This window comes from Bemisia tabaci, chromosome 10 (assembly GCF_918797505.1).
Source record: "Bemisia tabaci chromosome 10, PGI_BMITA_v3".
NCBI lineage: Eukaryota > Metazoa > Arthropoda > Insecta > Hemiptera > Aleyrodidae > Bemisia > Bemisia tabaci.
Genome location: NC_092802.1, coordinates 39,820,287 through 39,841,591, shown reverse-complemented (window position 1 = coordinate 39,841,591; position 21,305 = coordinate 39,820,287). Strand labels below are relative to the sequence as shown.

Sequence of the window (21,305 nt, the reverse complement as noted above, 5' to 3'; positions counted from 1 at the left end):
CGCAACGTATTCTACGTAAAATTTTGGCTGAGAAACATGTATCAGAATGCTGAATTTCACACCTGTCTAGTGGTCCATTGAAACCTGGATATTAGCAATATTGATCAAAAAAGTGGAACTGAATTCGAGATAAAAGCAATAGGGAAGGTCAGTTGGGCGCTTTCATGCTAGAAGGGACTATTCACAAAAGATTATAGGCAAACGACAGCATGAGGCATACAGAACTTTTGTTCTCAGTTTCTTTCGAGTTTCTAGTGGATGTATACATGGAGCATTTTAGCGAGAATACGTCCACTTAGGACCTCTGCATCTCAATGGATAACAGAAAAATGTCAAGTGAAGGTGATCTTGTAAAGTTTAACTCACCGAATTTCTACAGGACAAAATTGCGGAAGAACATTTTGTAAAAGAGAAAGCTGACATACCTGAAACAGATCGAAAACATGAAAATTAATACTTTCTTGAGGGTGAATTTTGTTAGCCGCCGTAAACTGTACACGAAATGAAGCAATCTTAAGGGCTCTTTTACCCTCCTCCCCCCCCTCATGTTAGGTCCCCTCTCGTCCTATTCTCCCGATTATTTAAACCCCTGGCGTAAGAGGCCAAAACCTCTTAGTCCAGGAGTGGTATGAAAAATTCGGCCAGTTAAGGGAAAATATTAATAACAAGCTTATTTTTGGCATAGTGAGTCCTTATGACCCCCTGAGTCCCCCCAAAAAGGTCCTCATCGATAGCGTGACGGCATTGGGGTTTTTTTTTTTTTGGGGGGGGGGGGGTGGGGTTTAGTGCCCCAAAATCGGTTTTCCAATCATAACATGAGAACGGCTGCTCGTATCACTACGTATGGCACCATTTTCTGAATCCTCGTAAAATTTTGGAGTGATATGACACGTTATCAATTTACCATAGCCCCCCCCCCCCCCCCCAATTGCAAAAACATCATTTCGGGGCATATTTTTAACGGTTGAATCCCCGATGAAAAAGAAGAATTGGACTGCATTTTGCAATTTGGACCTATAAATTCCGTCCCGGTTTAAAAACAACGTATGTGCCAATCAGTTTTTCGTATGCGTATCGTGTCACGGATTGTGAAAAACTGTATGCTGAAATTCGTCTTTAGTGTCCATTCCATGCCCCCAAAATTGCAAAACATCATTACAAGGCATATTTTTAACGATTAAATCCCGATGAAAAAGAAGATTTTCGGTATGATTTGGCAGCGTCTCTCGTGAGCCTTGGCGGGCGGATCGGGCGAGTTGTCGGTTGTTGTTACATGAGGCTGGGGACAGGTTCAATGCTTTGCGATGGATCGATTCATCGGTCGTTTAAACCTGTGGAGAAGGATCGATTATCGAGTGCACCTCAATGATCGATTCTTTGTAATGGCTTCATATGGAAACATATCGATAAGGGGGGGTTGGCGCTCCGCCCCTGGACGGGTTAATGAACACATCCTCCGATGATTTACGACAAGTGCACGTCGAGGACTGAGTTGCCGGCCGTGGCGTGCTTTGCGATACATCGATTGCTCTGCCATTTAAACATATGGAATAAAATCGAAATACAGGGTGTTCGCAACAAACACCTTAATGATCGATTCTTTACCATAGCTTCAAATGGGAAAATATCGATAATCGATCGTTCACGCCGCGCCACTGATTGAGTTGCCGGCCGTGGCGGGCTTTGCGATACATCGATTGATCTGCCGTTTAAACCTATGGAAAAAGATCGATTCGCCACGAACACCTCGATATTCGATTCTTTACCGCGGGTTCAGATGGGGGAAATATCGATGATCGAAACATTCACGTCTCTCTACTGATTGAGGCTATGGTGAATCCGAGGGTGCGGATTCGATCGACGAATGATTTCCAGGGGTTTTCAGTTAAAGAGTAAAAAACTTGTTTTCAATAATAACCTCAGGGGCTCTGGATGAGTGTTGAAGAGGTTTAAGGCACTGTTTTTCATAATAATGTTTCAAAGCTCAAAATGAGCGGTTCGTTTGCCACGACGTGCCCAGTTTGATCCATAGGTAAACAGTGTAATTTTTTCTGATTTCGTGGTTCATTAAAAGGTAAAAATTTGGTCCATTAACAAATAAGGAGGAGAAGAAAGAGAAGAAGAACAAGAAAAAGAGGAAGATAAAGAAGAAGAGGAGGAAGAAGAGCAATAACAACAGCAATTACCGTTCCGACACAAAATATATAAGCTTCCATCAAATGAAGTTGCACGAATTCACCTTTTAAGAAGACGAGCTTAGGTTCGGTTGGGTCATACCACTATTTTGACTTGTAGGAGCTCGGGTGGCATACCTTGCAAAATTGAAGGCGCATTACATAGGTGAGCAAAGATGTCTAAGGGGGGGGGGGGGGGGAAACGTTATCGACAATTTTGACGTAAGACAGGGTTGCCACAGAATTTAGAGAATGAAATTCCCTGACTTTTCCCTGATTTCCCCGACACATTATGGTGGAATTCCCTGACAATTGAAGATGTGACGGATAGTTAAGAAAGCATAATTGAAAATAGTTCTGAGGCAACATTTGTTGTTCGAAACCTGAAACTCATTCTAGAAAGCAAATGAAGGTGATTTAACAAATTTTCCCTGACATTTCCCAGTTTTTCCTGACTGCGGTAACCCTGGTAAGAGCACAAGCGGAAACAATGGTTGAAAAATATCCAGCACGTTGTATATGTGACCTTTCATATAGAGATGAAATACCATATTGATTTTAGATAGAAAAAGAAAAACCGTAAAATTGACCAATGTTTCAAAGCTTAAAAAGAAGGGTTTGTTTGCCAAGACGTGCCCAGTGTGAGATACGGGTGAATGGGCCTGTTGCAAACTTTTGCTAGAGCAAAAATAAGAGTTGTTTCTTGTAGATAATGCCTCAAAAATCACGATGAGCGCATCGGCAAAGTCTGAAATGCACTCATAACTTCACAATCTGCGTGAGAAATTTGCGTTTTTTTAAGCTTCCCGCTTCAAAAACGATACTACGGCACAGGTGAACATTTTGTTAGAGGAGTCGCTCCATCGTCGGCGATATTCATCATGGCCGACGCTTGCTCGCAGTTCCGTGCGTGATTCGAGGAGAGTTCAAGGTCAATCAATTCGGGCGTGGAAAATATGAACGTTAACACACCGATTGTCATCCGGTCTAATCCAGTTCAGGTGTTATATCTCGTCCCATCAAACGTGTTTCGGCGGATTGGCGTCGGCCATGATGATTATTGCCGACGATGGAGCGACTCCTCTTACAAAATGTTCACCTGTGTCGTAGTATCGTTTTTGAAGCGGGAAGCTCAAAAAACCGCAAATTTCTTACGCAGACTGTGAAGTTATGAGTGCATTTCAGACTTTGCCGATGCGCTCATCGTGATTTTTGAGGCATTATCTATAAGAAACAACTCTTATTTTTGCTCTAGCAAAAGTTTGCAACAGGCCCATTGTGTTAATTTTTGTAAATTAATGATTGATTTTAAAGTATCAATTCGATCCATAAAAAATTAAGAAAAATAATAAGAATAACGATTATAACTTCCGACAGAAATACTGATTTCCGTCAGCGGTGAACTACACGAATCAGTCGTTTGACAGGACCTACTTAGGTTCGGTTGGGTCATACCACCATTTCGACTCGTAGGAGCTCGGTGGCATACCTCGTGAAATTGAAGGCGCATTAAAAAGGTAGCACTACTGCATGAGCAAAAATGTCTAAAGTAAAAAAAACAACTATTGTCTACAATTTTGACTTAAGTATTAAGGGACTATTTTCAAGGCATCATTGCGTTGAATATAGAAAAGTAATCTCGATACGTAAAAATCTTGAGCATATTTTTCTCTAGATCTTAATTTTCGAAAAATTCGCGTTTAAAAGTCCAATTTTTTACAAGTTCTAAGACAATCCAAACTCCCCCTTGAAAAATCAAGCTTGATGAGCCACATGGCTCCTGAAACTCGAAGGTGAGTTTCGAACACTGGTTCTTATCCAGTGGTCCTTTGTAGTGAAGGGAATTTGGCAACAACTAAAGACTCATGCTCGCTCTTCCTTAGCACGGCAGTATTATAAGCCACGGGTGCTCCACTGCATGGGAATAGGACCGTGATTGCCCACGGCCAACTCCAACTCCGCTTCCAAAGTGCTACGTCACTTTGACGTCAAAGTTTACGTCATAATCTTTAACGAGGACTCTGGTGTCGGTTTCATTGGTGGGCCTCTCTTGGCCAAAACGGACATCGTCAAGCGCACCGATCATACCTACTTCGATTCCTTTAAACCTTAATCCAACTGACTCGGATTAAAGAAAATGTTGCATGAAAGTCCCAACTGCGTTAAATAGAAAGGAACTAAGCCACATCAGCTTTGCCACATTTAATTAGGCGATTTAATTTTTTACATGAAAATGGTTGTGCGGATTTTTGTGCTTTCAGTGGTGTTTCTGCATAATACGAAGCAAATTCCCTAAAATTTTCAAAGGAATCCGCTCAAACGTATTCTTGTAAAACAATTAAATTGCCCTGTTAAATTTGGCTGATGTTGCTTGGTTCCTTTCTGTTCAATGCGGTCCAATTTTTCTCTGACTTTTTAAAATTCCCTGATATTTTCCGGTTTTCCTGACTGTGGCAGCCCTGCAGTGACTTTTCAGGTATTCCCTGATCAAGGCCACATTTTTAATCCAATTGAAGATTCTGCAACCTTTAATGAGGATCGAGTTATCGTTAGGGTTAGTACACATCCATGCTCCAGGCTTTCAAATTTTCAGGGATCAAGGCCGAGTGGAGTCTGTTCCTGCAGATCCACTCGTCAATGTCTTGAAAATTTGTCGCCACCACCGGGATTCGAGCCCGAGACCAATTGGTCGAGAGTCAGACGCGCTGACCGCTGGGGCCACCTGGCCGGCCCGATGAGGGGATATTTAAAATAGTGTAAACGCTTTTAATTCACGGTTGCGATAGGACAGCGATCGAGTTTGCGCGAGTGGCGGGTCAAACGAGGTCAATTAGAGGGGGTCTAATTTTTCCCCGATCATGGCCGTTCGTCCGTCCGGTCCGTGACGTGGCCGAAATTAAATCGGGCGGGGGCTGGAGTCGGGAGGGGGGGGGGGGGTGTTGACATTAGGGAGCGCGAACCCTCGAAGGGGTACTCGGGCAGCTCGTCCCGCGATTCGGTCGGAGCGATAAAGGGAATTGATGGATGATGGATTACGGCCGCCGCCGAGCGACATCCGTGAGTTATCGCTCCCTTCGAATCCCCCCCCCCCCCCCCCCCGCCGGCCGCCTCGCCAATTCGCCCCGAAAATGAGGAGACAACAATACCCTCGGAGGACAGTACGGACACGGCCGGCTGATAATTTGTTTTTATTTTTATTCTTTTTATTTATTTTTTTATTTTCCGTATATTTTTATACTTTTTATTTATCTAATTATTTTTGTATATTTTTATACTTTTTATTTATTTTATTATTTTTAATATTTTTACGTTTATTATTTATTTTAGTATATTTTATGTTTTTTATTTACTTTATCATTTTTGAGGTGCACTGGAAAAAAAAAACACATTGGATCTAGAGTCCAGACTCTTGGAAACATTGACAAGAAAAAGTACTCTTGATTCAATCAGATTTAAGCTTAAATCGAAAGGAAATCCGCTCAAATTAAGAGGTTTGGTTCTTGATTTAAGTGAAAATCCGATTGCATGAAGAGTATTTGTCCTTGTCGATGTTTTTAAGAGTCTGGACTCTAGATCCAATGTGTTTTTTTTCCCAGTGTGAGTTATGCATGAAATTTATGGATAAGCTGGATCCGAATCTATAAAAATAAAGCTGTAAGGGCCGAAATCTTGTCGCGAATAAAATCCGCTGAAAAATCAGAGGAAATATTCCCACCGATCTTCCTAAAACTCAAATTTTAGAGAAGGGAATCCGGCAACATCTGAGGACTCATACGGCGTTCCTCCCTAGCACGACGGCGGGCAGAGTATCTTTTCCGCGCAAATTAAATTTGTGTTAATTTTTCCGATTATCGTTGCCGCACACAATCATTTTCGCACAATCTCAAACATCTGACAACATCGCACAGCGGCTGGACCCTGACGATCCCTGTTAGACTGCTGAGTAAGTTTTCAATCTTTGTTCACTCATTTTCCTTAAATATGCCTCATATTTTCGTCGACTTTGTCACATACTACAGAAAATTGGACCGCGCTAAACAGAAAGGAACCAAGCCAAGGCAATTTAATTTTTCACATGAAAACGGTTGCGCGGATTTTCGTGCAAATTTGAGTGGTTTTTCTCCATAGTCCGAAGCTAATTCCTTAAAATTTTCAACGAGATCCACACAGACTTTCTCTCGTAAAAAATTGAATTGCCCGTTAGCAGGCAACAGCTGATGTGGCTTGGTTCCTTTCAGTTGAACGCGGTCCAATTATTCGTGCGAAAATGATTTTGTGCGGCGACGATGATCGGCAAAATTGCCACAAATGTACTTTGTGCGGAAAAAGTAGCAGTGGCGTGGCGTGAATTTCGATATATCGATTGTTATGCCATTTGAACCTATGGTAAAGAATCGATTATTAAGGTGTTCGCTGCGAACACCCTGTTTGTCGATATTTTTCCATAGGTTTAAATGACCGACTCAATCGATAAATCGCAAAGCACGCCACGCCGCTGAAAGGTAGTCAGCCCGACGGTGATCCCGCATTGAGCATCACGACGCACGACAACAACTCGCACCTCGCCGAAATTTCTCGCGCCTCGCTCAGTCGTGGTGGCGCACAGTGGATCGAGTCAATGGAAGAAGTCGGACATGCAATTTTTGACAAAAATTGTGAAATTTTACGTTTATCTCATCCCAATTTTAACTTTAAGGGGTGCTCTTGATAGAAAATTGCACTTAGAAACCAATGGAACCACTTTCAGAACCTCAAAGTTTCGTATAAACAGAGTTATGAGCTTTTAAAATTTCCAAATTTTGTCCGACCTCTCCTATTGACTCGATCCACTGTGTGGCGGCGCTAGTGGCGGCGTGGCGTTAACAAGCGAATAATAATTAGATTAGATCGGGATGAGTGGGAGGGGGGGCTGGGGAGGGGGGGGGGGAGTCATTAGCTACACGGTGACGTCACGGCGCGACGTCGAGTGGTCGCGGTTGTGCGTCGCGTCGCGTCGCGTCGGGACGCACCCGAGTTGTGTAGCGTGTCGAAACGGAAACGAAACGGCACTCGACGCGAGTCTCCCGCGGACACGTATGCAGGCCGGGAAACTCGCGCCGGGACCGCGGCTCCGGGGCTTTTCCGGGCACCAGTTGTCGGGGCCCCGTCGCCGCACAGTGTGGGATCGATAAGGACGATGCGGACAAACCTGACATTTCCATGTTTTCCCCGACGATGGAGATGTTGCATGTGTGAGGAAGTTGCGATTTGACTGTTGAATCGTATGTAAAAGTTCGCGAGAAACACGATAGTGCCATTGGTTCTCTCTGAAATCAACTCCCAAGCTCAAAAAAAGCTCTCAAGTTGAGGCCAAAATGGTATCTTAACCCAACGCTTTTTAGGAAATGTAGAATATACGTGAAGTCGGTTTGCAAGAGGCTTCACTGTTCCATGACTTGTAAGTACCTATCCTAACGTGTGTTATTGGAGTGTTCGCCAACTGACTTCAAATTCAATACTTCTCCGATCACGCTGTTGCTAGATGTGCGGTACATCCTTCATTTCCCACAGTGACTTCTAACCTCCGTGAATGGGTGCGTTTGCGCAACTTTTGGGGTCTCATATGCGCAAATGAGAGAAACCCACAAGCGCAAACGTCTTCTTTGCGCTTTTGCGCCGCAGTGGAGATGTTGCATGTGTGAGGAGTTTGCTATTTGACTACTGATTCTTATGTAAAAATTCGCGAGAAACACGATGGTCCCACTGGTTTTCTCTGAAATCAACTCCCGAGCTCAAGAAAAGTTCTCAAGTTGAGGCCAAAATGAAGGGGATATCCCACGCTATCCTGAAAGTCGACCTCTACATCAAGACGAACTCTCCATGCATAGATAGGGAGCAAATACATTAGCAGGGCTGCCACTTAATTTGGAGACTCCACAACTGAAAACACGGCAACCCTGCTAATGTATTTGCTCCCTATCTTTGCATGGAGAGTCTGTTTTGATGTAGAGGTGGACTCTCAGGATAGCGTGGGATATCCCCTCCATTTTGGCCTCAACTTGAGAGCTTTTTTTGAGCTTGGGAGTTGATTTCAGAGAAAACCAGTGGCACCATCGTGTTTCTCGCCAACTTTTACATAAGAAACAATAGTCAAATCGCAAATTCCACACACATGCAACATCTCCATTCCCGGTTTTCCCAGTATTCCCTGACGGGGAGAACCCTGATTTTTCCGCAATTTTTCACGTTGGAATGTAGGCTGCTCTTCTGTGCCCTGGGAGCTCCATACTTCGACAGGTCCGTACCTACTCTTCTCATCTAGGTGTTCTCATCCAAAATCATTCCACCGGACTGCATGAGCGTATTCTACAACACTAGAAAAAGTCGGTTGTATCTAGAGTCCAGACTCTTAATAATATTGACAAGAAAAAATACTTTCGATTCAATCAGATTTTTCCTTGAATCGAAGAGCCGAGCCTCTTGATTTAGGAGGATTTCCTTTTGATTCAGGCAAAAAGTCCGATTGAATCAAGAGTATTTTTTCTTGTCAATGTTTTTAAGAGTCTGGACTCTAGACCCAACCGACTTTTTTTCCCAGTGAAGTCAAAAAACATCGTTTACACTGATAACACTGTTTCTCCTCCAATAAAATCCATTAAAAATATCAATTTTAGATGAGGCAAGCTGCCTCGCCAGGAATCGATTGTTTCACATACATTGAAATGGAGGGAAAACAGTGTTGCCAACTTTGAAAGATCACCACTAACACGGGAGCTCACATATCGACGGTGAAACTACCAGACCACATGTGGACGTGTTTATTCTAAAAGGAACTGTGTGCATAGGGTTTGCGTGGAACATAGTTCCTTTTAGCATAAATACGTCCATATCTTGTTTGCGGTGTGTAAAAATCTCCTCTCCGATTACATTTCTTTGGAGAACAAATCAATATAATTTCTTCAAAGTTTTTGTTTCTCCGCACAGAGAAGAAAAAACAGGGAAGTTTTTTTCCCTACTTCAAATAGCCCACAAGGGCTAATCCTTGCGCTTAAATCCCGTCCCCCCTTTATCCTTACAACCAGTCTCAGGCAACCATTTTTTTGAGACCATCGCCTGGCCGGGAATCGAACCCGGGAGCTCTCGCTTATAGAGCTAGCGCTACGACCAAGAACTTTCAAGAATTAACTTTGAGTAGCTTCCCATTATAAAAAATAAAGTACTTATAACAGGAAGTCTACAGCGTGGCAAACCGAGATACTTGGATTGCATTTTGCAAAAAGGAACCAAGATCATTCCAATGTGGCTAGAATTGAACAAACTTCCTTGTTTTTTCTTCTCTGTGCGGAGAAACAAAAAATTTGAAAAAATTATATTGATTTGCTCTCCAAAGAAATGTCAGAGATCATGAAAAAAAATTAAATTTACAAAGGTGATTTTCGTAATAAATTCACAATTTATAGAGAGTAAAGATAAAACTTTTTTAGGTGATCAGTTACTATTTGCAAGGTGAAAAAAGTTGCACGATCTTAGCGACATTGGAATGCTTGTGGCTCTTTTTTGCAAAATGCAATCCACTTGGTCTGGTACTTCACCGTGGATGTGAGGTTTTCCCTCAAAACGGCGCGGAGAGACCAAACCCCCGCTCGATGCAAGTAATCTTAGGGTTGCCGAAAAATCCTCGACCGGCGGGAAAACGAACAACCACTCGAGCGCCGACTCTCACCGCGAGCAATTGCGCGGTTTCATCGTCCGAGGGAAGGAGAAAAACAAACGTCGGCGGAAGGAGGAAAGGAGGGGAGGGGCACCGCGAAAGAACCAAGTTCGATGAACGGAAGAAGGAAGGGTGGCTGGGGCGAAAGTTGCGAGGGAGCGTTGCATGCAGGGCGGCATTGTCGTCCCTCCGCGGAAATCACGGATTTTAAAACAACGTAACTCCGCATTGTTACCCCACGCAGATAGGCGCTTCTTCCTCGGTGCGCTCCGAGACGCCTCGTGCACGATGAGTCATCGACTACGTATCGATATTTTCCCATTTGAAGCCGTGGTGAAGGGTCGATTATCGAGGCACACCCTGATAATCGATTATTTTAGTGGTTTGAATGGCAGGTAAGTCGATTAATCGTGAACCGCAGGCGGAACTAGGCCACCGTCGGCTGGGTGAGCTTTCGTCCCTGCATAACGTCGCCCTTTCGATGTAAGGGTGTATCTCGATTACCACGTGAGCCGCGTTTTACGTATAAATCAATGCTTTCGGGGGCTCATGTGGGAAAAGAGATACGCCCTTATGCCAGTGGAGCGACGTAAAGGGGGAAGCTTGGGTTCATCGCCATGGATGTCGGATTCAGGGTGTGTGGGATTTCTTCATTTTCCAATTCCCTGACTTTTCTTTGGCTTCGTGCGCTTTTTCCCTGGCTAGGAGTGTGACGAGTTTTCCTGGGTTTTAATATTCCATAACTTTCCGGGGATTTTAAACGTGATGAACTTCCCGGAATTTTCCGCGGCTTTTGAGGCGATTCGACGGACGCCATATTTTGTGTCAGAACGACACGCGATACATCGCATCTTCTATATGGAAAAAAAAACACACTGGATCTAGAGTCCAGACTCTTGAAAACATTGACAAGAAAAAATACTCTTGATTCAATCAGATTTAAGCTTAAATCGAAAGGAAATCCGCTCAAATCAAGAGGCTTGGTTCTTGATTTGAGCAAAAATCCGATTAAAACAAGAGTATTTCTTCTTGTCGATGTTTTTAGGAGTCTGGACTCTAGATACAATGTGTTTTTTTCCAGTGTAGACCGGAAAGCGGTCAAGGGACATAGCCCTTTCGTGTTAGTATAAATTGAGTCCAGAGAGTAATTTTTAGCGAGTTTTTAATTTTTTGTCTTTTAAGAGGTCTGCGCTTTTTTCGGGAAGGGGCTCTTTCGCCCCAAAATGGCTCCTAAAAAGGGTAGTTGCATTTGAATTAGTTGTAAGTGTGCGCATCAGAGCGTTAAGGTGGTTCGAAGGACGCCATATTTTGTGTCAGTACGATACACGATACATAGCATCGACTGGTTCCATTTTTCGCAGCTACTCGTCATTTTTCTCGTATTTTGAGATCGCATTTCTGTTGTCAGGAGACTAAAGAATTCACTTACCATTTTTGACAAACAAATTTAACTTAATAAAAGCGTGGTTTTTTTCAGAGGAAAAATATCGCACTCGATACGAAACCGCACTCGAATGCAATATTTTCCCTCTAAAAAAACACGCCTGTATTACGTTGGATTTGTTTGTCAAAATTGGTGAGTCGAGTCTTTAAGATTCAGTTACACGATCAAATTGAGCCATCAAACTGAAGCTCTGATTGGTGGAAAAAGACCTGAGGCGAGAATGCGACCAATGAGAGGCCCAATTTGATGGCTCAATTTGATCGTGTAACCGGACTTTTAGTTTGCTGACAACAGAATGGTGATCTCAAAATTCGAGAAAAATGACGAGTAGCTTTGTCACCACAACACACACACATACCCTTGCTTCCATTTTTTTCCAGTTTTAAGTTCAAGGAAAATCGCCCCCGATAAATTTTTTAGAATGCTGGTTGAGAAAATCCCCCTAAATTTTTCAGAGCCTTTACATCATATTGCAAAGAGAGTTCACGGAACAATTGAGAAGAAAACATCCACTACTTTGAAGTAAAATCCACATTTTATCGCAGGAAATTTTGGAACGTTAATCCTCGGAAAAACTGGAGGAAAAACTCTCACAGATGCTTACTGGAAAGAAAAAAAAAAAAAAAAGAAGAAGAAGAAGAAAAAAAAAACACATTGGACCTAGAGCCTAGACTCTTGAAAACATTGACAAGAAAAAATACTCTTGATTCAATCGGATTTTTGCTTGAATCAAAACGAAATCCGCTTAAATTAAGAGGCTTGGTTCTTGATTTAAGCTAGATTCTGATTGAATCAAGAGTACTTTTTCTTGTCGATGTTTTTAGGAGTCTGGATCTCTAGATCCAATGTGTTTTTTTTTTTTTTTTTTTTTTTTTTTTTTTTTTTCAGTGAGGGACAACACTTAACTAGAAGCACAGAGCGAATCAGTGCAAGTTTACGCTTCACGCCATCGCGCCTTCAATTTTGCGCACGCAACACGGACATCCATCAAGTACGAATAGTTGTATCTCAGCGCCGTCAACGTCTTAGCGCGTCTACGTCCTCTCCCTCGCTCTATTTCCATATTGTGCAATTTCAATTTTTCTAATTTGTGATGGTACTTTGAGAGCTATACGTCAGCAAGACAACATAAGGTAGGAAAGGCATAGTTCTGCCTCATTTTTTTCTGTTCTCTCAAATAGGGACAACACTTAACTAGAGGCACAGAGCGAAGCACTGCAAGTTTGCGCTTCACGCCGTCGCGCCTTCAATTTTGCGCACGCAACACGGACATCCATCAAGTGCGAATAGTTGTATCTCTACGCCGTCAACAACCCGCGTCCTTTCCCTCACTCTATGTGTTCCCTAAAAATGCTGAGTTCGTTTAGGAAACTTTGGCAACGTCTGAAGGGTGTTGCGTCTTTTTTTTTGGCACGGCATGGGTACTTCACGCAACGAGTGAATGTTACACACAATTGGACCTCGTTTCGCAATTAAGAGCGACAATTTCTGGCTTCACCGTAAAAAAACACATGTACATGGGAAAACTAATGGTGCATACGTAGTTTCTAAATTGAGCCGAAATTGTAGTTCCTATTTGCAGAATTTAGTCGAATTGGACGCATTCAGATCAAAAGGAACTTAATCGATTAATCGCCGATCGAAATACCCGGGTCACTCCCGAGCCGGCTTAGGCGCGCGGCGACACATTTTTCATTCGTTATTGATTCATCGGCGCTAAAACATTAAACGAACCGCCCCCGATGATCCGTTACCTTCCATTAAACGAAACGCCGTGATGAACATTCGGAGCTACCAGATGATCCGTTAAAACATTAAACGAACCGCCCCCGATGATCCGTTAAAACATTAAACGAACCGCCCCCGATGATCCGATACTCTTCCATTCAAAACAAAAACGCCGTATGAACATTCGGGAGCTACCAAACGCCCTCCGATAAAAGATTTACTTTCAATGGACCACTAGACAAGGTACGAATTTCAGCATTCTGATACATGTTTCGTAACTAAAATTTCACGTAGAACACGACTCGCGCAACGAAAATGACTGAAACCAACCCTTAACGAAGATATCAACGTTTTTATTTCACATTAGTTACGAGGAATTTGAACTGCCCGCTCACAAGAAACTCAAAGCTCTACGTGAGTCAAATCGTGCACTCCAACGGTTTCAGCAATCTTCTCAATCAAGCAATGTTCATTTCCCACCATGTGTTGTTCAAACTATAAGCAATTTGCTATAGCTCAGCCAAAGCGTCAAGATTGAGGTTGCCAGATTTTCATATCGCAGAGACTGTCATGATAACGTTTAGCGCGCGATGTGAATCACGCAGAGCATTGAGTTTTCGTGAGCGGGTGGTTTGAATTCACGCATCAAGAATCATTGAATATCTTCGTAAGGAGTTGATTTTGGTAATTTTCGTTGTGCGTATCGTGTTCTACGTAAAATTTTGGTTAAGAAACATGTATCAGATTGCTAAAATTCGTACCTTGTCTAGTGGTCCATTACCAATATTTTCCCTCGTAACCATCAGATAATTAAGATCCAATCGTGAATTTAACTCTGTAAAAAATTGTTCGAGAAACATCCATAGTTTTTCCGGAAAATTCGGATTTTATCGAAAGGAAATTTTACCACGCCTGAAGGCTCATACGGCGTTTCTCCTCGACACGGCGGTATTCGTGTCATACCCCCTCGCTCTCCCCTCGCACCGAGGGGGTGTGGTCGAGGGAGGGGGTGAGAACCGTGGCTCGCGAGGCAACCCTTCTACAAAAATACAAACACTTGTCCCTGTCCCCAGTACAAACACGCTGTATATTAGCGGGCCGTCGCACGGTGGATCAAGTCAATGGGATAGGCCGGACACAATTTGGAGACTTTAAACGCTTACAACTCCGTTTAAACAAAACTTCGAGGTTCTAAAAGTGGTTCCATTGGTTTCCTCGAGAAAATTTTCTTGGAGAGGCACCCCTTAAAATTTATCAAGTGACGGAATGAACATCAAAATTTGCAGTTTTAAGAAAAAATTTCATGTCCGACCTCTCTGATTGACTCGATCCACTGTGCGTCGCGTCGCCGCGCGCTGCAGGTCGATCAAGTGACTCTTGAGACCCTCATGCTGGCGCGTTCAGGAAAAACGCCGTATGACCCTTCAAACGTTGCCAAATTTTCCTTTAAAACAATCAAGAATTTTCGGTAAAATTTGTGAAATTTGTCTTTTCTGAAGTTTTAGAAAAGTTAGTTAGCACGTGATTTGATCTGGAGTGTTTTAAAATTTAACAGGCGAAAAATTAAGATTCCCCTTCAATATCGCGTGATACCACATACACACTCCGGAGTTCGAATAGTTGCGCGCTTGATTTCCACACTTAACGATGCGAGCATAATACCCTGCTTAAGGTTGCCGCAGAATTTACAAAATGAAATTCCCTGACATTTCCCGGAATTCACTGACACATTTTAGTGAAATTCCCTGACAATTGAAAACACGCCAGATGGTTAAAAATACAAAATTAGAAATACGGGTGTCTACTTAAATAGGCTGCATAAAAATCAGTACTTTTACAGTACTTTTACGGCACATACTCAAGAAATTCAGTACCTCTTCAACAGAAAAATTCAGTACTTTTTTAGTCCCGTCAATTAACGAAATTCGAAAAATTTCAAACATTTGCATTTCTCGCTCAAATTGCGACCAAAATGACAAAAAATGAAAAAAATCCGGACCTTCTTGCGGAAATTCCGCACTTTTTCGGTACTTCCGGACCGCCCTTAAAAAATCAGTACTATTTCCGAGCTTTCCGGAAATTCCGGACTTGTAGAGAGTTCGAGAGTTGCCAAATTTTCTTCACTAAAATGTTTATTTTTTAGGAAATTTTTGAATATTCTCCCTTGAAATTTTCAGACACTTTGGATCAAATTTCAAACGAAAGTATCTTAGAAATTGGCAGAAAAATATTCACAAATTTTTCCTGGAAAATTTGTGATTTGCTAGAGGAAATTTGGCAACGCCTGAAGGTTCATACGGCGTTCTTCCTTAGCACGGCAGAACTGGAGACTGGAGGTCGTCGCGCTGCTCTATTCCGTTGACCCCTGTCTCGGCCGGGGCTTGCGTCGGGCGTCGGGGAAATAACTTCACTTTGGAAATGAAAACAGAAAATCGTAAACACGGGCGATGAAACAACAACACCGCACCGGAATTCCTGCCAGCCTCTTCTAAAGACTCCGGCGTCTTAATCCACTATCGATATTTTCCTATTTGAAGCTATGGTGAAGAATCGATTATTCTAGTGTTCATTGCGAAGACCTTGATAATCGATCAATTTACATGGATTTGAATGGCGTATTAATCGATTTATCGCGAAGCACGCCGCGCCACTTCGAGTCGAAAAAGAGGAATTGTCCATCGTCTATCGTCGTGCTATCTCAAACGTGTTGAGTTTCAAACCAAGGCCCGCAGACTCGGGTCTCATGGGAGGGAACTGCAGCTTTGGACAGGGTGGCATGAAACGTAAGAAAGAAATGAAAGATTGGAAATTTCAGTGAAATACCTATTTCATGAAATTTCACGAGGCTGTGAAATATTTCACATTTTTCAGGGGCTAGAGTATTCCACCCGCACTCAAACATATACAAAATTAGAAGAAAGTCACGATTGTTACATTTTATGAAACATGAAAAGGAACCGGTATTTTCCGGTACCTATATTTTATAAATTTCTGGTCTTTCGTGAAATATTTCACGTGATATTTCAATATTTGGATTGCATTTTGCAAAAAGGAACCACGAGCATTGCAATGTTGCAAAGATTGTGCAACTTCTTTTGTCTTGAAAGAAAACCTGATTTTCCATTGACAGTTTCTATTTTATTCGCTGAAAACTGTGAATCTAAGACAAAAATTACCATGTAAATTTCATCTTTTTTTATGATTTCAGTTATTTTACTGCAAAGGATGAATTTGCACAATCTTAGCATCATTGCAATGCTCCTGGTTCCTTTTTGCAAAATGCCATCCATTTTATTTTTCATGAAATTTTGCCATCCTGGTGTTCTGCGTACGATCGACATAATGTTATATCATCTATAAAGTGGAAAATTTTGTAGTGGGGTCTGACCGTGGGAGTCTCAGCTTGGCTTGTGGGGTAGGTATTACGAGGGGGAAAATTTAAAATTTTTTAAAACGCATTACTATTAATATATCCAGACAAAAAATTTGACCACTCCGTAGAGCGTCTGGCCCAGAAGCCATAAACATTTCGAATTGCCGAGCTGAGGTGTGAAGTGCGAGGTCTAAATCGAGAGTTGTAATTTGGTCAAGAATGCAACGGTGCCGAACTGCCGATCCGGTGGCGAGGCGTGAACGATCGATTATCGATAAATCGATACGTCCCCATTAGAAGGCGTAGAGAAGAATCGATTATTAAGGGACTGCAAACACCCTGTTAAACGATCCATTTCCATAGATTTAAACAGCAGATCAATCGATTTATCGCAAAGCACGCACGCCACGGATTCAGCTCCACGCCCGCCATGCTGTCATGAACCAATGCACCAGTAGACGGGGTATGACTTGAAGCATGATGTACGTTTCTAACCAAAATTTTACGCATAGCATGATTCGCGCAACGAAAATTACTGCAACTAACCGAGCTATTTAACGTTTTTCAATGTGTTCATTCGAACCTCCTGCCCATGAAAAAACAAACTTCTACTAGTAACAAATCGCGCAGTATACGTTACTGTAACAGTCGCTCCGATATGAAAATAAGGAAACCTCAATCGCAGTACTTCGGCTCAGCTGGTGTACATTTATAGTGCTTTGAACGACACAGGGTGAGAAAGGAACACTGATCGATTAAGAAGCCTGCCAAGATCGTTGTGCGCGATTTGATTCAAGTAGACTATCATTTTTCTTGTGAGCGGGGCTTTCAGATAAAGAAGAAGAAGAGGAGGAAGAAGAGCAATAACAACAGCAATTACCGCTCTGACATAAAATATATAAGCTTCCATCAAATGAAGGTGCACGAATTCACCGTTTAAGAAGACTGGCTTAGGTTTTGTTGGGTCATACCACTATTTTGAGTCGTCGGAGCTCGGGTGGCATACCTTGCAAAATTGAAGGCGCATTAAATAGGTACCTAGCTCTGCTGAACAAAAATGTCTGAGGGGGAAAAAAACGTTATCGATAATTTTGACGTAAGACAGGGTTGCTACAGAATTTAGAAAATGATGTTCCCTGACATTTCCCTGACACATTTTGGTGGAATTCCCTGACAATTGAAGACGTGATGGATGGTTGAGAAGGCAAAATTGAAAATAGTTTTCAGGCAAAATTTGCTGTTCGAAACCTCAAACCCATTCTAGAAAGCAAATAAAGGTGAGTTAACAAATTTTCCCTGTTATTTCCCGGTTTTCCCTGACTTTTAAAAATTCCCTGACATTTCCCCGTTTTCCCTGACTGTAGCAACCCTGCACATTAAAAATTAGTAGAGTCTACTAGTAGTAGTCGATCTCAATCGACTCGTAGACCCAGTCAAATAAGATCCGAACTTAGAGGCAAACCCTATAATTATAGACGATCTGATCTCATGTCCAACATGGAAAAAGGATATTATTCATTTTTACAGGGTGCACAAGAGGGACTCTATTTCCGCAGATCCACTCGTTAATTCCGTGAAAATTGGTTGCTACTGTACCGGGATTCGAGCACAGGTCCTGTTGATCTAGAGTCAGACGCACTGACCACTTGACAGACCTAGCCAGCTGATAATGAGACAGTGTTCCTGATCAATTCGACTGGAGAAAAAGTAGAGGTGCTAATTTTCTGATTTTTAGAGGCGCTGATGTGAGGGGGACGGAAAAACCCTAAATTTATCGGGGTTTCAGCAGGGGGGATATTTTTCATGAAAATTAAAATCTTGAAATTTCAGGAAATGAACGATATTGAAAAATACCGGTTCCTCTTCGTGTTTCGCAAAATATAAAAATTGTGACTTTCACTTTTTTCTATTTTTGTGTGTTTGAGTGCAGATTGCTTACTATGGCCCCTGAAAAATATAAAATACCTCACAGCCTCGTGAAATTTCATGAAATATTTCACTGAAATGTCAAAATCTTTCCAGTCTTTCTTTCAATCAACCCACCCTGGTTTGGTTTTATCGTGAGGGTGTCTCAAGGAGAGAGGACAGCAAGTTAAATTTTAAAACCACGAAAAACTGACTTCTGTGCTGGAGCCTGCCGCCTGCAGGAGTTTGAGAATTTTTTTTTTCGGGCCATCTTGATAATTTAATCGGTTGATGTTTAAACCTAACATGGGTCCGTATTCTGATGAGTTTCGCGGTCAATAAGAAGCCATCTGTTCTAGAGTTCATCAGATAATGAACATGTTTGGTTGTGTCATGGACCGATTCAACTACAGCGAGTCCATCTTAATGGCGATGAAATTGATATTGAGTTAAGAGGTTGTCAAATTCTCCTAACTAGTGAACTGAACAAAAGTTTGAGAACATAATTCAATAATAAATAAAAAAAAGTCTAGGCAAGTATCTATCTCCATTCTGCATCAAGAATACCTACATTTTCTACAGTCAAAGGTCAAAAGGAAATAAAAAGAAACAGGTTGTCGCTTTTGAAATTGGTGGGAAATGTGGACCGCGTTAAGCAGAAAGGAACCAAGCCGCATTAGCTTTTGCAAAATTTTACTGGGCAATTAGATTTTTCACTCGAAAACGGCAGCGCGGATATTAGTGAAAAAATCAGTGAATTTTCTGCCTAGTAAGAAGCAAAATTCTGAAAATTTTCAACAGTATCCGCACAAACGTTCTCTTGTAAAACAGTTAAATTTGGCAATAGCTGATATGGTTTGGTTCTTTTTTGTTAAACGCGGTGCGTTTTGCGGAAAGGCTCCATTTTAAAAGGCGAGTTTTTATATTCCTAGCATACGCGAGAGTAGTTCAGAATATTCACATTGCTTTTTGGAGAAGAAACAACCAAACTTGATAGCTTAAAGTTTGAACTGAATATTCTGCTAACATACATAAAAGAAAAATCGAGGAAGTATTCAAGAAATTACGTCGACCAGTTTTGCCCGGAAAAAATAAAGTATGACAGGAAGTCTGCAAAGTCGCAAACGGAGATATGTAGTTTCACACTTAAGCCATCGATATGCAAGTTTTAATGCCCGACACCACCACCACGCATTTAAATAATCCAGACTGATTGAAAAAATCACCTTTCTGGTGGAATTCAAATGGCTCTTTCACATTGGACTCAATGAGAGGTATTACGAATTAGTCGCATGGCTGGGAAAGAAAAGTATACTGCTATGAGAGTCAGTTATTCTCAAAGCTCGAGCACTAAATAATCAAGACTCAGGTTTTTGGCAATTTGTTAGTACTTAGGAATGCATGTAAGTATATTGTAGTACAAGGACGAGCAGAAATACTGACTTTTTCACTGCGAACTTGGGTACCTTTAGCCTTAAAGAGAGAAGACATGTTGACTTCTGTCAGCTCATTCGCAACAGGGCTCAAATGCCGAATAGTTTTTTCCTACATCTCCAGTTGAAGTCATAAGACATTTCTAAGAACGCAACTACCTGATATTTAGGTGCCCTCCTCTCATGCATGTCTAAATTATACTATTCAAGATAGAATAATTAAAACAGTTTTGGCTTTATTTCAAGTAAACACTTTCATTTTTAGGGCTTGAGCTTTTTAGAGAGTGACTGATTTGGTTATTGCTACTTACTTACAGGCGAACTAAGGTTAAAAATAATAAAAAACAAGAGGAAATGTTTATGGCAACAGCTTCCATTTCTCTCATAAAATCTGCCTGGAAATGATGAAAATTAAATTTATGAGGGTCAAAATATAAAGGTGGATAAAATTCTTACCTGATAAGCAAGGAGATCCCGGTTTTCATCGATGGTTGTCACGTCAAAGCCTGGGTTTTGCGGGAGGAAATTTTTTCCAGGGTACGAAGTACTGCGACGAAACTTAGGCGAAATCACCATACCGGAGTGCTGACTGAACGTGGGGCTTGGCTTACGGTTAGCCAACTGTTGGAGTGGATTCAAATTCGGGACTGAGCGACCGCGGTTCCATGACGAGAGACTGGTGATATTAGCAGGGCTCTGAGTCATCGTAGACCAAGTGGTGTTCTGCTGAGGATTCGACCATGTCGAATAACTTTTATTGGCCATGAACAGATTCTGAGGATGGTTTTGCTGCTGCATATGTCGCGAAAGATTATGCGGGAAATTATGAGTAGCAGTAATAGCACGGCGTTGCTGCTGCTGCGACTGGGACAGTCCGGAGATCTGCGGACCGAGACTAGAATTGTAGAGGGTATTAGGATTCGTCTGAGGAAAATTCTGAAACGTTAAGGTGCCGTTGACACCGGGCACATTCAAGCTATGCATGAGTGTGTCTTCGATTGGAGCAGCTGACCAGAGAGTACCTGACGTAGAGTTAGTAGAATTGATAACCGGTTCGGAAACAGCAAAGCCACTTGGTAATTGCAACGGTGCTGAAACAACAGTTCCTACTTGATTCTGATCGTTAGGCTTATCACTCGTACCGTTCCCGATATTAACTAAGGATATGCAGTCGTCTTTGGATTTGGATAAATCTTCGTTCACATCATTTTGGGTTTTGATGACGCGCGACGATTTTTCGATGATTAAGTCATCTTGCATAATTGAAGGGTGTTGGAAATTGGCTAAGCTGTCCGGCACTGAAGTAGGAGTGGTGAAAAATAGGGAGTTGGACGTACTCACAGGAAAATCCACAGAAGTCACTACACTAGAATTGACACTGAACTTGTAATCCCCCATTAGAATATTAAACTAAATTTAAAAAACGCACTTGTACCGTTGTTCTATTATCAGGGGGTTGACTTGGGTTATTATCAGTACCACGTACCTACGTCAACCCAACGTCGACTTTAGCAATCCACTCGCCACTTCACTCGTGAGTTCTGAGCCGTGACTTCCA

The 21,305-nt window shown here is 42.0% G+C and overlaps 1 protein-coding gene across 2 annotated transcripts in view; it reads right to left on the bottom strand.

Annotated features, from left to right (window-relative positions):
- orb2 (cytoplasmic polyadenylation element-binding protein orb2) overlaps positions 1 to 21,305 on the bottom strand; it is a 425,677-nt gene extending 404,372 nt beyond the window's left edge. The window contains exon 1 of one of the 2 annotated variants that reach the window (XM_019049956.2): positions 20,204 to 21,305. In XM_019049956.2, the coding sequence (XP_018905501.1) occupies positions 20,204 to 21,145 (942 nt within the window). In that variant the 5' untranslated portion in view covers positions 21,146 to 21,305. The remainder of the gene's footprint in view (positions 1 to 20,203) is intronic. The other variant, XM_019049957.2, reaches the window with a different exon arrangement.